Genomic DNA, 15,107 nt, shown 5'->3' with positions numbered 1-15,107 from the left:
TGGAATAAGGCAGAACTCATCAATTATTAGTGAATCTAATATATGCCACATAATAAAGAGTACTGTAATGCAAAAAATGTAAAAAAAAAAAAAGTCTCTGAGTATTTGAAAGGTGGAGATGGAATTTATGAAAGCACTTTTGAGAAAAAGGAATAGTTTGGGAAGGAAATGACACATGAAATAAAATCACACTGAGAAAGTGAAAGTGTCTGACAAATATATAAATTATTCATTTACTGCAGAAAGAACTTGAAGTTGAGAGAAACTATAGGGCTAGAATTTACAAAACTTGTTTAGAAAAAAATATGTAGACACCATCTCCTTGCTTTCAAGGCTTGAGTAAGACAATCCTGGCGGCTGTCCAACCTTGTTGTAAAAGGATAGATCGTCACACGCTGAGTTGAGAAGGAATATTTTAGCATGGAATAGAACTGTCCAAGGAAACAGGCACTGTCGGACATCAAGCAGGTTTATACAAAATTATTTATTTTCTCTTTAGAAAATTCACACTTACCTAAGACAGTTGCTGCCGTGAGTGATGCAGAGAAGCACCATATTACTATTGACATTAGCCCTAACTGTGAATGGAATTTCCCTGAAACAGTGAACAGAAAGATAAAGTTGAATGAAATGACTCAGCAGCAAAAAGAGGAAACCACTACCTTTGCAGAGAAAAATGTGATGGAAATTGTTTTTCACAAGAGCTCCCCCTTTGGATAACCAGAAAACATACAAAGCGAGAGCAATTCACATTCACCCTGAAAGAAAATTTTGAGAGATCGAAAGTAAGGATGCATAAGTACGCTTCGTTTTTGCTTTGATTAACTTGAAACTGCAAAATTTAAAATAAATGCTTCCTGGGATATCTCTCATGCTCTGAGTTGCTGCCTTTTTATCTCTCTATCATTTTGGAATAAGCAATATATTTTTAAATTTAGTCTAACTTTATAGCTTTTCTTTGGTTGGGTGGGTGAGTGGGGAGTATTGCATTTTTCCAATTGTAAAAGTAACAAATGCTTGTTTACAGAATTTGTAACATAAACACACACAACTGGAACTATATATAACAAAATGTAATATAGTAATCTAAAGCTGCTAAATTTGTAAGAGATTGTAATTATTTTTTCTTTAGTATTTTTATGAAACCATATAACCTTGTTTTATAAGCAAAACAAGGACAAAGCAAAAAATGTTATCACTTTCCTTATCTTTCCCTTGGAGAGATCCTTAGTCATAATAAAATGTGTCATAAACAATTAGTTCTTTCTTCCAGTTTGCAAACTTGAGGAGGCCATTTCCAAATTCTAGGAGACCTTAAATAAATATGTTTTCATTTGAACTGTTAATTACAAAAAACATAAAACAGATGGAAAATAAAGAGAATAATTTAATAAACCAATTATTATAATTGGTTTTATGTATCACATATATTAAAGAAAACCATATAAAGTTTGGAGTTGATGAAAATTAATTGGTCCTTTTGTGATACCTCTAAATTGGGTATATATGGCTGTTAGACGCTTCATGAGAAATGCAGACCCTCTGATTTAGCTTCTCTTCCCATGTGCTATCATATTAATCTACTGAATTCCTAATTTTAATTTGATCTTTCTAATCTCACATATTTTGGATTTCTTCCTGAAGTCCTTATATGTTCTTTAGCCTGGCATTCAAGGGGTCAACTCATCTTCACAGTTTACTTACAGTGGGTCCCCTAGCCAGACCCGGCCCTCTAGTTGCATTCCCAAGGCTGGATTGCCTGTTAATCACTGATTAAACTAGTTTCTCCTCGTCTTTGTCTTTGATGATGGTGTTCTTTCTGTTTAGGATATTCTTTTTCCTAACCTACCCTGACCTATACTTTCTTCCCATCCCTAAAAGATGCACATCATGGCCATATCCTCTGGGGAAGTCCTGGACACATGCTAAGCAGCATCTTCCCACCCTTGCTAACCCCACCTCTTCTATTGTGCTGTTTCCATTCCACAACCTGGAGGAGATGTTACATCTGCTGAAAAGACCCGACCCAATCTTAAACCCGGAAATCAGGAATAAGCAGCCCCAGATGCCAATCAGGGCAGGGATTCTCAGTGGCAGGGCCTCCTCTCCCCAGGGTAGAGAAACAGCACAGGAGAGACTTGTCTCTGTTCTCTGATGAGAAGTGGGGCATGCAGAGCTGCCATCTACTAACACGACCCGTGCAGTTTTGGCCTCCCTGCTCTCATGGACTCTGTGCTGTGTACATGATAAAATGTTCATTTGCTGAAAGTTTCTGTTGTCCTATGAGCCTGTGTTCCCAAGACACCCTGTGTAGCAGCTCCCTCCACAATATCATTCATAATATGTGTCTTCATCCTCATTCCACAGCTGAATGTGGCATTTATTCTACTTCTCTGGTTTTGAGTGTTTTGTGTTTCATTTTCTCTCCTCTCTGAACATATTAATTATGTTCACTTCTTTTTAAAAATTCTTTCAGTGGTTGCCTTAGAGCATGCAATATGCATTTACAACTAATCAAAGTCCGCTTTCAAATAATACTATATTGCTTCATAGGTGGTACAGATACCTAATAATAGAGTATTCCCAATTCCTCCCTCCCATTCTTTATAACATTTCTGTCACATTTCAATTATCTATAAGCTTTGTTGCTTTTATTATTTTGAATTAGTCGTTATTTGTTAGAATAAGTTAAGAATAAGAAGAATAAATATTATATTTTACCTTCATTTGTCCCTTCTCTAATGCTTTTCCATTCTTTATGTAGGTCTGTTTTTCTGATCTATACCATTTTCATCGCCTCTGAAGAACTTTTCACAGTTCTTGCAAGGCACAACATATATCCTCAATTTGTGTTTGTCTGAGAAAGTCTTTTTATTCTTTCCTTCTAAATGAAATACAGAACTCTAGATTGGTGGATTTTTCTTTTTGTACTTAAAATATTTCACCCACTCTTTCTTGCCTTCATGGTTTCTGAAGAGAACCTTTATGAAATGTTTACCCTTATTCCTCAACATATAATATGGTTTTCTTCCCTCTGGCTTCTTTTAAGATTTTCTTCTTGTCTTTGATTTCCTGCAGTTGGATTATGATATGCCTAAGTTTAGATTTTTGGTATTTATCCTGCTTTGTTTTCTTAGAGCTTCCTGGATCTCTGGTTTGGTATCTGTCCACACTTTTGGGAAAGTCTCATCCATTCTTACTTAAAATATTTCTTCAGCTTCTTTCTCTTCTTTTCTTCCTTCTGGCATTTTTATTATGCGTATGTTACATGTTTCGTGATTGTCCTACAGTTCTTGAATATTCTGTTCTGCTTTTCTTATTCTTTTTTCTTTTCAGTTTAGGAAGTTTCTGTTACATATCTTCAAGTCCATTAGTTCTTTCCTTAGCCACGTCTAGTCTATTGATGAACTCATCAAAGGTATTCTTCATTTCTGTTACAGTGTTTTTATATTTCTAGCATTGCATTTTGACTCTTTCTTAGCATATCCATCTCTCTGCTCATATTACCCCTCTGTTCTTGTGTGTTGTCAGAACCTTTAGCATGTTATTCATGCTTATTTCAAATTCTCCAGTCTGAGTAATTCCAAGATCTTTGCTGAATCTGGGTCTGATTCTGATGCATGCTTTGTCTCTTCATGTTTTTTGACTTTTGGCAAACCTTGTAATTTTTTTTGTTGAAACCTGTACATGATGTACCCAGTAAAAGGAACTGAGGTAAATAGTTCTTTAGCATGAGATTTTATGTTTATTTGGGTAAGAGTAGGCCTTTGTTTATTGTTTGCTCTAGCTATAGGTGTCAGAGACTAAAATTTCCTCTAGTGTCCTTGCTTTTCCCTCCATGTTGTATTTGGGTTTCCTAGTGACTTCTTCCTCTTAAATACAGTTGAGCCTAGAAACTCTCCCAGCCATCATGACCTGTATTATGCAGGAGCTCTGTTGATGTGGTAGTGAGATGTGGGAGAGGAAGTGTGAGTCTGGGTTCTAGGGTTCCTGCCCTCACACATGCCTCACACCTTCCTTACCTCCACCCCACCAGTGCAAGAAGGGCTGGGGTTAGGTGTTTCCCTTATCCCCTCTTCAGTTAGGATCTCAGGGAATAGTTTTCCTTGGGGGCCAGTTTTTATTAAGGAGAACAGCATGCTCTGGGGATATTTCAAAATACTTACTTTTCCCATCCTCCTGCTGGAAGCACAAGAGGGTTTTTCTCTGCTCTTCACTCTTACTGGAAGTAAAACTCATGAAAGTGGGGGGGCTCCATAAGGCTAAGTCTCCAGGTATATCGTCTTTCAAACTGGTCTATGCTTAGTCTCCAGCAATTCATCAATTACCCATTAAGTTTTTCTACCAGTTTCTGGCTCCAACAGGAGTCTTTGTTCATAGTGAAGTTGTAATTCTCTGCATTTGGCCATCTCCCCAGTTTTGGGAACAGTGGCTTGTCCTGTGACTTCAGTCCTCTGATAGATTTAAGAAAAGTTGTTGGTATTCACCTAATGTGCTTTCTCTGTATTGTGTCTTCTGTTAAGGCAAAGATATTATGATTTTATATACGTTTAATTTAATCTTTTCTACCAAATGATACAATTTGAGCTGAAAAACATTTATTTCACTTTACCGTATTTTGTTCCCTAAAACACCCATATTATTATTTTTCTGAAATTAAACAATAAAGACCATTGAGTAAGAAAACTACAACCATAAGAGACACATTTTAAATGAAATGTAAAATACCTGTCACGATTTATAGCAGAGTTTTGACAGTAAAACCTGTTTTTCTTTCTAGTGAAATCTTACATAGAAGTCCACTTTTTCACTTGATTGCATCTTTTAATGTTCACTCAAGGGCATTGTTCTGGCGATTGTTTTTCATTCGTTTGATATATCTATTGAGTACCCATAAGATCACAGATGCCATTTGAGATACTGGAATATACCGAGAAACAGCACAAGCAAAGACCTCTGTCTCTGTGAAGACATATGCTCCTAATGGGGAAATAAAACAATAAACAATGGGCATAAAAAAACATAACTTATGTGGAAATTTTGAAGGTTGAAGGTGACATGGAAAAGAGAAAAGCAGGGCAAGGGGCAGGGATGGTTGCAACTTTGTAAATACAGTAGTCAGGGTAGGCCTCAGTGAGAAGATGATACTTGAGCAGATGGAAGAAGAGGAATTGGCCGTGAACACAGCTGTCTGGAGGATGTAGAAATGACAGTGCAAAGACCTGATTGACAATAAGGAGTGAGTTAGTGTGAGGTAACGCAGTAAGAGATGAGATCAAAGAGGAATCTGGGACCATGGTACAGGCCTTGGCTTTTGCTGTGAGTGAAAACAACTGGCACTGCAGGGCTGTGAACAGAAGAGAGATTTGATTGATACAACATTTAAAAACCATCTCTCTGACTACCCCATTGAGGTTTGACTATGAAAAGTCTGATTGGGGAGTTATTGCAGTAAACCAAGCAAGAGATAATGTGGCTTAGAGTAAGGTCTTCTTGAGGTAATGGATGTCAGGTGTGAGAGAAAAGGTGAAGTCAGGGATGTCTCCAGCATTTCTGGACTGAACAAGGGAAATGGAGACCCCACTAACTGAAATGGACAATAGGTTTGGGCAAGGGAAGATCCAAATATTGTTTTTGGTGTATTAACTTTGAGACATCTATTGGACATCCAGATGGAGTCTAAATAGACATCTGGAGCTCAGGAGAATAATCTGTCTGGAGATAAAATTTAGGAAAGTCATCAACATATAAGTGCTATTTAAAGACATGAAACTGTCTGAGATTGCCATGGCATGAGGGGAAATCAAGAAAGGAAGTGAACCAATGCACACTAAGTGGTATGTGGGCGTGTATGTGTTGTTGTAGGATTGTGCGCAGCGGGGGAAACCAACAAAGAAACTGAGAAGGAGTTAAGAGGCAAGTCTGTTAAGAGGAAAATAAGTGAAGAAACTATATCAAAATGGAGATAATCATATTTACTCTCACAAAAGCTGCTACTATGTCAAATTAGATGAGATCGGCTGGTATATCTGCAGTGGATTTGGGTGCAAAAGTACTGGAGAAAGATCAGAAAAAGGACAGAAAATAATTGAACAGAGGTGAAATGGTTCAGCCTGGAGTCCCTCTTGGGCTGTAGTCGAGCCCTCCAGATGTAGCAGGACTCTTCCTGCCCACGGCACCCACATGCCTGTCTTGTTTCTCAGGGCTGCTGTGACAAAGCACGACAAATCATGTGACATGAACAATGGAAATGCATGGTCTCGTAGTTCGCAAGCTAGAAATCCAAGTCCGAGTGTCAGTAGAGCCATGCCCCCTCTGAAATCTGTGGGTTTCGGAGGTGCTTTGCAACCCATGGTATTTCTTGACTTGTGGAATAGCTCAGTCTCTGCCTCTGTCACCTGAGTATCTCTCTTTCTAACCCAGTTTGGCCTCCTCTTCCCTAATGACATCTTCAAAGATACTTTTCACAAGTGAGTACACATTCTCAGGACCAGGGAATAGGACTTGAACATGTCTTTGTTGGGGAGCAGAGTTCAATCCAATGTAGATTGGGATCTAGCTTGCTTTAGAGCCTACTGTTTGATGGATCAATTCAGAGGTCCCACGAAGTCCAGAATGGCACCTATTCTGCTAATAGCAAGCTTTTCTTGGATTTGAGGAGTGGTATTAGCCAACGGTGCCTCTCTGGGGCTAGATCCAGGATTCTTAAATCTAGCTCATTTTGATCCAACCAACCCAAAGTGCAAAAATCTAAAAAATATAAAGGTATGTTGATCTATATATAGACCAAAACATAAAGGTAAAAACTTCTCTCTCAGTGCCCCCCACTTCCTTGAAAATGAAGAACATTTACAATACGGTGGATTTCCAACCATTGATATCTCCTGTATTCATTTTTTTCTTTTTTTACATTTAAGAAAATAAAAAACACTTTTTCATGTAGTGTCTTCAGTGTCTCTGTTAGACAGTCTGTGCAACTAATAGGACAGTAGTTTTAGAGTTATAGTTTTCAGATTCTGCATAAATAGATAATAATCTAAAAATAATTTCTTTCAACTTTTTTTAATTGTGAAAAATAACACATATATAAAAAAGCAATAAATTTCCAAGTACATTTTAACAAGTAGTCATACAACAGATTTTAAAGTTTGGGATGGGTTACAGTTCCATGATAGATAATATTTTATAGGAGGAAAGTTTATCTTCTAATATTTCCAAATTGTTCAGTTTTTAAAAATGTAGGGAAGGAAGAACATTGATAGAAGGGTGGCTGGAGATTTTTGGAAACACGGCAGATCATGAGAATGCTATAAAATATTGTGTTAAGAAATTAACATATAAACCATATTAAAATTCTGAGTCAACATGAACACACGACTTTATTTTCCATACAAGAGCATTTATGATGACTCTATGCAGAGCAGTACATGGAGAGCACATAAATGATCTCAGGACAATATTTCAAGCGTCTCTGTAGGACTCAAAGATAGATTTTTGGGTCAGTTGGTGTTTTGAGAATAATAGAGATTCCTTTGTCCCTGGTGGCCCATTAGGCAAAGCTGGCTGGCGTCCCTCAGCACGGCTAGGCCATCCTGGGTCACTCCTTTCCTATCCAACGGAGAAAGAATTCCCACATTAACCATGCGGTATCCCATGAGTTTGCAGTGCTGCTGTGCCCGGCAGTATGGAGTTCTGTGTAGAGAATGTATGTCTTAGGCCTTATGCATGAAGACTCTTCTTTGAAGTACGAAAATTCTCTACTGAGCTGATTTTACGTATAAAGTGTGGACCTCAAGAATATAAGTCAAAATGATATTATTAGCCATCTGAAAATACACGCATGCACACAGACCCATTCACATATGGATACATGGTTGATCCTCATTATACATGGATTCTGTATTTGAAACTTTGCCTACTTGCTAAAATGTACCTGTGGTCCGCCAGTCAATATTCACAGTTCTTTTGCAATCATTTGCGCACGTTTGCAAAGCAGCAACACATTCTATTTCCTGACATAACACATCCTAGCTGAAGTTGAACAAGACAAACTTCTGCCTTCTTGTCTCATATTTCATACTGTAAAGAAATTTCCTTTTCACAGTATATTTAGTGCCACAATATATTTGGTGTTTTGTGCTTTTTGTTGGTGTGATCACTGTTTAAAATGGCCTGCAGGCGTAAAGCTGAAGTGCTGTCTAGTGTTCGTAAGAGCAGGGAGTCTGTAACGTGCCTTATGAGGGAAAGTTGTGTGTCAGATAAGTTTCAGTAAGACTATGTTCAGTGTTACCGTGCTGTTGGCCATGAGTTCAATGTTAAAGAATCAGTGATGTGTATTCTATACGATGGTTTTAAACAAAAACACACACAACAAAATGATGTATTGATCTGTTGATGAAAATATTGTGACCGAAGGCTTGCTGAAATCTAATCCTGTTTTTGTCCTAAAAGCAATGGTTCAGTATTTGCTAATTCAGTGTTTGTGTCATCTTTTAGGTGTGATAAAATAAAGAAATGATTGACATTAAATTCAGGACAGTTATCCTTAGGCTGTAGTGAGAAGGATTTAGGTGAAGTTCCTAAGCCCCCAACATACTAGTTAACAAATATTACTTAAGCTGAATACTAGTTTTAGAAGTGTTAACTTTATGTCCGATCTGTTTCAACTTAAATTTTGAAAAAAGAAAGCTACGGGTAAGAAATGTTATATTATGCTCATATGAAGTTTGTTTTCAATGAAATTTATCTATGGTACCCAAGGAAATTCTAATACTACTCACAGATAACATTTTCTTTTATCACAAAATGTCATAATCTTTTTTTGTTTGTTTGTTTTCAGTCCAAAAGGATATAGTCCGTATCCTCCCCAGTTTAGATGTTGAAGTCAAAGACATAACTGACACTTACGATGCAAAGTGGTTTCTTGAGCTCTTATCTACAAAAGATCTTTTGGAAATGACCAGTAAAGAGTTTCCCATTGTAGCTGAAGTCGTAGAAGGGCCTCTTGGAAACCAGCTGCCCAGAAGCATTTTACAGCCCGGGAAAACCATTGTGATTCACAAAAAATACCAGGCTTCGAGAATCTTAGCTTCAGAAACGAGAAGCAGTTTTCCCAAAAGACACTTCTTGATCCCCACTAGCTACCAAGGCAAATTCAAGCGGCAGCCCCGGGAGTTCCCAACCGCTTATGACCTGGAGATAGCTATGAGCGCGACGGAGCCACTCCACGTGGTTGCCACCAAAGCCTTCCACACCCCTCATGACCAGCTGCCAGGCGTGTCGGTTGGGGACCAGTTCCTCGTCCATCACTCACAAGCTACTCAAGTCCTCTGTGAGGAACTCAAAACAGCGGTGGACGTTCTGGCCTGTAAGAAAATCCTCAAGACCTCTCATGAGGCAGCCCTTCTCCCTTTGTACATGGAAGGACATTTTGTAGAGGTGATTCATGATAAGAAACAGTACCAGATTTCTGAGCTTTGCACGCGGTTTTGCTTGCCCTTCAATGTGAAGGTGTCTGTGAGAGACCTTTCCATTCAAGAGGACTTTTTGGCAGCTACCCTGGGACTGCGGCTGGAGGAAGAGATCACCGACTCTTATCTACTCGTGAGTGACTTTGCCAACCCCAGGGAGCGTTGGGAGATTCCTGTCGGCCGCCTGAGTTTGACTGTACAGTTAGTCAGTAACTCGTTTTGGGAAACAGGATCATTTGCAGTCAGGACTCTGATCGAAGAGATCACTGAAGAACAGTATTACATGATGCGGCGATATGAAAGCGCCTTCTTGCACCCTCCACCTCGTCCCCCCAAACACCCCACAATGGGGGAAATAAAATTACCTTCACTGTCCTCGGTGGGAAAGACGGTGGCTCTGCCTAAGTTTCCCAAGGTAAGATCATTTTGTGGCATTTCCTCCAAAGAATTGTACTTGAGGCAATTTATTTCAAGTCTTTTCTGAACTTGTGTTTTGCCTGCATTTCCTTCTCTCATACCATTTTTGAAATGAGCCGTTCTGATGCACAGTAGATGAATAAACATCAACAGTGCATGAGCTGTTGCGGCGTTTTGTGTTTTGGTGCTTAACCAGTCGATGTGGCATGATGTTTATATTGCATTAGAAATAGCAGGGAGGGTATTTGCATATGGTGACCCAAATTGCCATTTCAATGGGTTTTGGTAATTAAGAGTGTTTTATAAGGTGCCTGAGAAGCAAATTTCTTTTATTTTGGAAGTGCTGTTCATTCTTTTCTGGAAAGAATTGTTTTAATACTTCATCCAGGAAATGAGCTTACCATAAACTACCCCCTTCTGGCGGGGAGGGTGCGGGTACTGGTAGATGCATCTATAACACATGTCTTCATTTTGTTTTATGTGCAGAATGATGTAAAAATATCTTGGCAGAACTGTGTGTGAGATTGTGAGCATCTGCCTGCATTCTGTCTATCTGAGAGTTGTTATCTCTAACAGTTCTATTGAAAAACAAATTCAATAAAATTGCAGAGAGTATGAGACCATTACAGAGGGAACATCACCACTCTAAAGATTTTGGGGGTTTCAGCTTCATTTCTACTTGAGGTCTTTGTCTTTTGCGCACGTCCCTGTGGGGCCTGTGAGGAACTTGTCCTCCCACCAGGACACTGAGGTTCCATCAGTGGTTCCGTGGGGCGTGGAAGGCCTGCACTTTTGAAATGAGTCGTTTTGGCCTCAATTCTGGCCTGGCAGATGTTGTGTTTGCAGCTTGGGGAAACAGAGCGATTAGTAAAGCAAAGAGAGACGCTGTGTTTACTCTCCATACTTAGGAAAGGGAGCAGCCTCGGGCTTCAAGTCTGTGGATATGGAAATACTTTTAATTCTACATTTCAAAGATTGCCATCTGATTGTATGCTGGCGAAATCCAGTAAAGATCTCCAAACTCACCTTTAGAAAAAAAGATAACAAATCAACTATATGAAATTTCTTTTCCAGCAAAATAGTCGGAGTCATGTCTAATCAAACACTGTTCCCAGATAACGTCGACTTATGATATTGATCATATTATTAATCTTATTAACGTGGAATGTGTCTTTGGCTTCTCCTGTTCAACATACTTTTATTACTGAGTTGGATGACGGGAGCTGGAAGCTAGGATGGGAGATGGAATACTATTCTCCTGCTCAGTGGATGTAAGTTAGGCAGAATAATGCCCAACCCCAGCCCCCAAAGAGGTCCAAACACGAATCCCTGCATCCTGTGAGTGTGTTACTTGCAGATATAATTAAGGAGCTTGAGGTGGGGAAATTATCCTGGTTTTTCCAGGCAGGGGCCTGAGACCTAAAAGAACATTTTCAAGCTGACGTAAGACCCAGGGAGAAGTGACCAAGAGAGGATGGTCAGAGAGACGTGGTCTTCTTGAAGATGGGGGGAGCGAGCCAAGAGCCAAGGAAGCTGGAAAAGGCAGGGGAAGGGTGCTCCCCCAGAGCTCCACAAGGGAACACAGGCCTGCCCCAACCTTGATTTTAGTTCCTGAGACCTGTGCCAGATGTCTGACATGTAGAACTGCATGATAAAACATTTGTGTTCTTTAAGCCATCAAGTTTGTGGCAATTTGTTATAGCCACATAAAGTTGGAAGGAATAAATAAAAATCTTAAAGAGCAAAATATCAATATATGTTAGGACTCTGGTTGCCAATGACGACTTTTTAATAAAATCTACGGCTTCAGCTAAGCTTCAGGGGTGGGTGGAAGCAGGATCACCAGGGCCAGAAGCACCATTGCTGACCGTTTCTGCATCTCACGTCTCAGAATTCCAATGCTAGGGAGCAGTGCAATCTCTTTGTCTGATTTTAATGTTCAAAAGGGAAGGACCTTTATTGGATCATATGCCTGTCCATCTCCTGGCTCAGTCGACTTATTGGCAGCTCCAACTAGGTACATGATTGGTGTGGAAGGAGTGAGGACCCTGTTGCTTCAAATAATAGAGATGTTAGAACCACACTTATAAGAAGGTCTGGTGAGACAGAGAAGCAGAGTCCACTGTAGTCAGGATGGAAGAAGACACTAAAAGTCTTAAGCCACCAACAAGGCATTAATAGGGAAAAACAGATTAAAATTTATATATATATATAAAATATATTTAAATATATATATAAAATTTAAATATATATATGTATATCTATATCTTTTGACAGAAAGTCATATGAAAATGATCCAAACATTTTATTGGGAGAAGCTCACAAAACAGCAGTGCTATGCTAGACTACTAAAATATAGCTAAAGTGAGCTTTGATCACACTCGTGGATGTAGGATTCCAGATCAGATTAGTCATTCCTAACTGCTTGTTCACTGTTCAGACATGGCATGGAATGGTGTGCTAACTCTGAACCCCAATTCTAGAGAGAACTATCATTTAGCTGAAGTTTGTTATGAGAGGTTAAGAGATGTTCATTAAGACGTTGAGAGGTCCAGTGCTATTTTCTTTTGAGGAATGGTTGAGGGAACTTAGGGATTGTCTAAATGTGAAAGGCTTGTTACTAGGTGATATTATTATTTTATGCAGCTAAACAACTGCTCTATGGGAAAGAATACAGACACTGGTTGTAAGTCAAAGAGAGAGCAATTATGCGTAATACGTTGGAACAGATTTCTTTTCCCTAAAAAGGGTGCAGCAGAAGCTCAGAAACCAATGGTAGGTCAGTGATGTTTTCAGGGAGTTCCTGCTGTGGTTGAGAGCTGCCCGAGTTCAGAAGGACCCATGATTTTTTGTTTCTAATTAGTTCCATTAGTGTGGTGATAAAGCATAATATTCCCTTTGAAATCACTTTAAAATGCCAGAAGCCACTGTGGTTTACCTTTATCAAACCTACTGACCTCATTTTCAATAATTTTTCTCACCATGAAGATAGGAGTTCACTGAGAAATTGTTTTGGATAGTGTCTGCATTATTTGCTTAAAAATTTCTCACATCAACTATTTCTTATTATCACCATGTCATTCTTTCATATATTTCCTTTATGGTTCTTTTGATATCTACATTAAAGCTCTTTTATCACAAATGCTTTTGAAGTAATTGGGTAGAACATTTTTATACTTTACAGGCAAGAAGCAGCTATGGAAAACATGGCCTTAAGATTTTGGTCTGTGTATGGTCTATTGCTGTAAATTTAGAGAACCCATTTTAAAGGGTATTCAGAGTTTAAATGTTCAATCTCATTTAGCTCATTAAAATGCCTTATTACATGCTTAGAGAAGAAAATCAGATGCTTCTGTATGTGAATTTAGTTTTACTTTCCCAATAGGTCATTAACTTTACTAGATCATCTCTTGTGTTAAGTTATAGGGCAGATTATAGATAATGTAAGGGCGAAAATCTACAATGTATTTGGTGTTTGAGTTCAGCTATAGCAGGTATCCATTGTTAGTTGTGATCCCTTCAAGTTAATCTAAGAGGTTTGGAAATTGAGGCCATATAAGAACCGATGTGTGGGAAAACAGAACCAGCAGGATATATATATGTAAATATTATGAGATTTTTTTAGAGGAATTGGGTCATGCAAATGTGGGGATGGGCAAGTACAAAATTTCTACAGGGCAGGCTGCAAGCTGGAAACTCCAATGAGGGTTTTTGATGAATTTCCCAGGAGAAACTGGCTGGCTGAAGAAGATACGGAAGTTATCCCTGTTGAAATAATCACTTTCTGTTGTAGGGTCTTTAGCTGTTTGGATGAGCTGTCTCTCTCATTGCTGTAGGCAGTCTCCTCAGTTGATTGTGACTGTAATCAGTCACAGGTAAAATCGATTTACTGATGATCTAAACCCATGAAACTGCTCCCAGTGACCATCAGGCCAGCACTCGTTTGACCAAGCAACCAGATTCCATAATCCGGACAGGTGGACAAAGTGAACTTAGCTATCCCAACAGATGGTAGGAGCTAGAATATATAGAAAAAACTGCTTTCGAAGGAAATATTAAGACTCTTCTGTAGCTTTAGGAGTGACCTAAATAAGAAAAGAAGTGGAAACTAGAGAAATGTAATCTAGCTCTGGGCAGGGGTGAAGGTCAAGGGCAGCTGACATAGAGGTGACCACAACCTCCAGGCCCATGAAGTTTTACATTGCAGGATGTTGTTGTTTTTAAATTTGATACTCAATTGTTTGAAAGAAAATGTATGGAGCCTAAAGAATGAACAGGGGCATGCAAAATTGACCAAAAAAATTCTTTTTAGGCTTATGATATCATGCAGCAATAGCGCCTTTAAAATCTGTGCATCTGGATTCTTAATCACATGAAAACAATATTGAAAGTGATGAAATAAATGAAGTTGGGACTGAAAATTGTGTTCTCAGAAAGAATGCTGTGAGACAGACTCTCTTTCCCTGAAGGGTAGCTTCTGTGTCAGAAAGAGTTTCGTATATTCTGAAAGGCCCTGTCCTCACTGGGGTTTTTGCCTGTCGTGGATATTTATGGCTATGACTTCCAAGTGCCACATAGGAGAAATGTAACTTCTGCATCTTGATGAAAGGGCCTATAATCAGACAGAAAAACAAACCTTTGGTTGAAGGATGAGATGTTCTACTTCTTTAGAGACCGCAGCTGGGACCAGAAATCTTGCATTTCACTAACTCTGTTTGGCCATTTAATGCCCAAGTGTCCCCTTTGCTACCAGAATTTCTAGATTTCTGTCGGACAAGAACACCCAAAGGAGACATAAAGGCAAAGAGCAAGGGAGGCAGCAATGGCAAGGTACTGTGAAATTGTGAAATGAGCAGGAAAAAAAATCCTGTACCAGAATTAGAGTGAGGGCTGGAAAAGGCGGAAGGAATGCTATAGTTCCTGGGAGGTGCAGAGAGAACATTTCAACAGCTGCTGCTGGTGTTACGAAGTTACTTCTGATGTGGTGTGACAGATAGAGTGGCTGAGTATTAAAGAAACTCATGCTCCAAGGTGAAATCTAGATCTTTAGGGAATGGTATTATATGCACTCAGCTGTGATCTATAGGATTCAGTCACAAATGATGTGATTTGTTTTTACTTTTGTCACCCTGACGCTGGGTAAAAACATTAAGATCTTTGCATTTATATCTGAGTCCGTGTTTCTGAACACCAATGCTATATACACTTGGTGTCCCTTCT

At 39.0% G+C, this 15,107-nt stretch overlaps 1 protein-coding gene across 6 annotated transcripts in view; it reads left to right on the top strand.

The window, feature by feature from the left end:
• THEMIS (thymocyte selection associated) overlaps positions 1–15,107 on the top strand; it is a 224,955-nt gene that overhangs the window by 130,870 nt on the left and 78,978 nt on the right. For 4 of the 6 annotated variants that reach the window (XM_077162856.1, XM_077162853.1, XM_077162857.1 and 1 more), the window contains one exon: positions 8,840–10,134. In XM_077162856.1, coding sequence (XP_077018971.1) covers positions 8,840–9,954 — 1,115 coding nt within the window. In that variant the 3' untranslated portion in view covers positions 9,955–10,134. Of the gene's footprint in view, positions 1–8,839; positions 10,135–15,107 lie in introns of those variants that run through there. The other 2 variants (XM_077162855.1, XM_077162854.1) reach the window with 1 other exon arrangement.

Source organism: Tamandua tetradactyla, chromosome 5 (assembly GCF_023851605.1).
Source record: "Tamandua tetradactyla isolate mTamTet1 chromosome 5, mTamTet1.pri, whole genome shotgun sequence".
NCBI lineage: Eukaryota > Metazoa > Chordata > Mammalia > Pilosa > Myrmecophagidae > Tamandua > Tamandua tetradactyla.
Note: the sequence above shows the minus strand (reverse complement) of the source record. Positions and strands in the feature narration are given on the sequence as shown.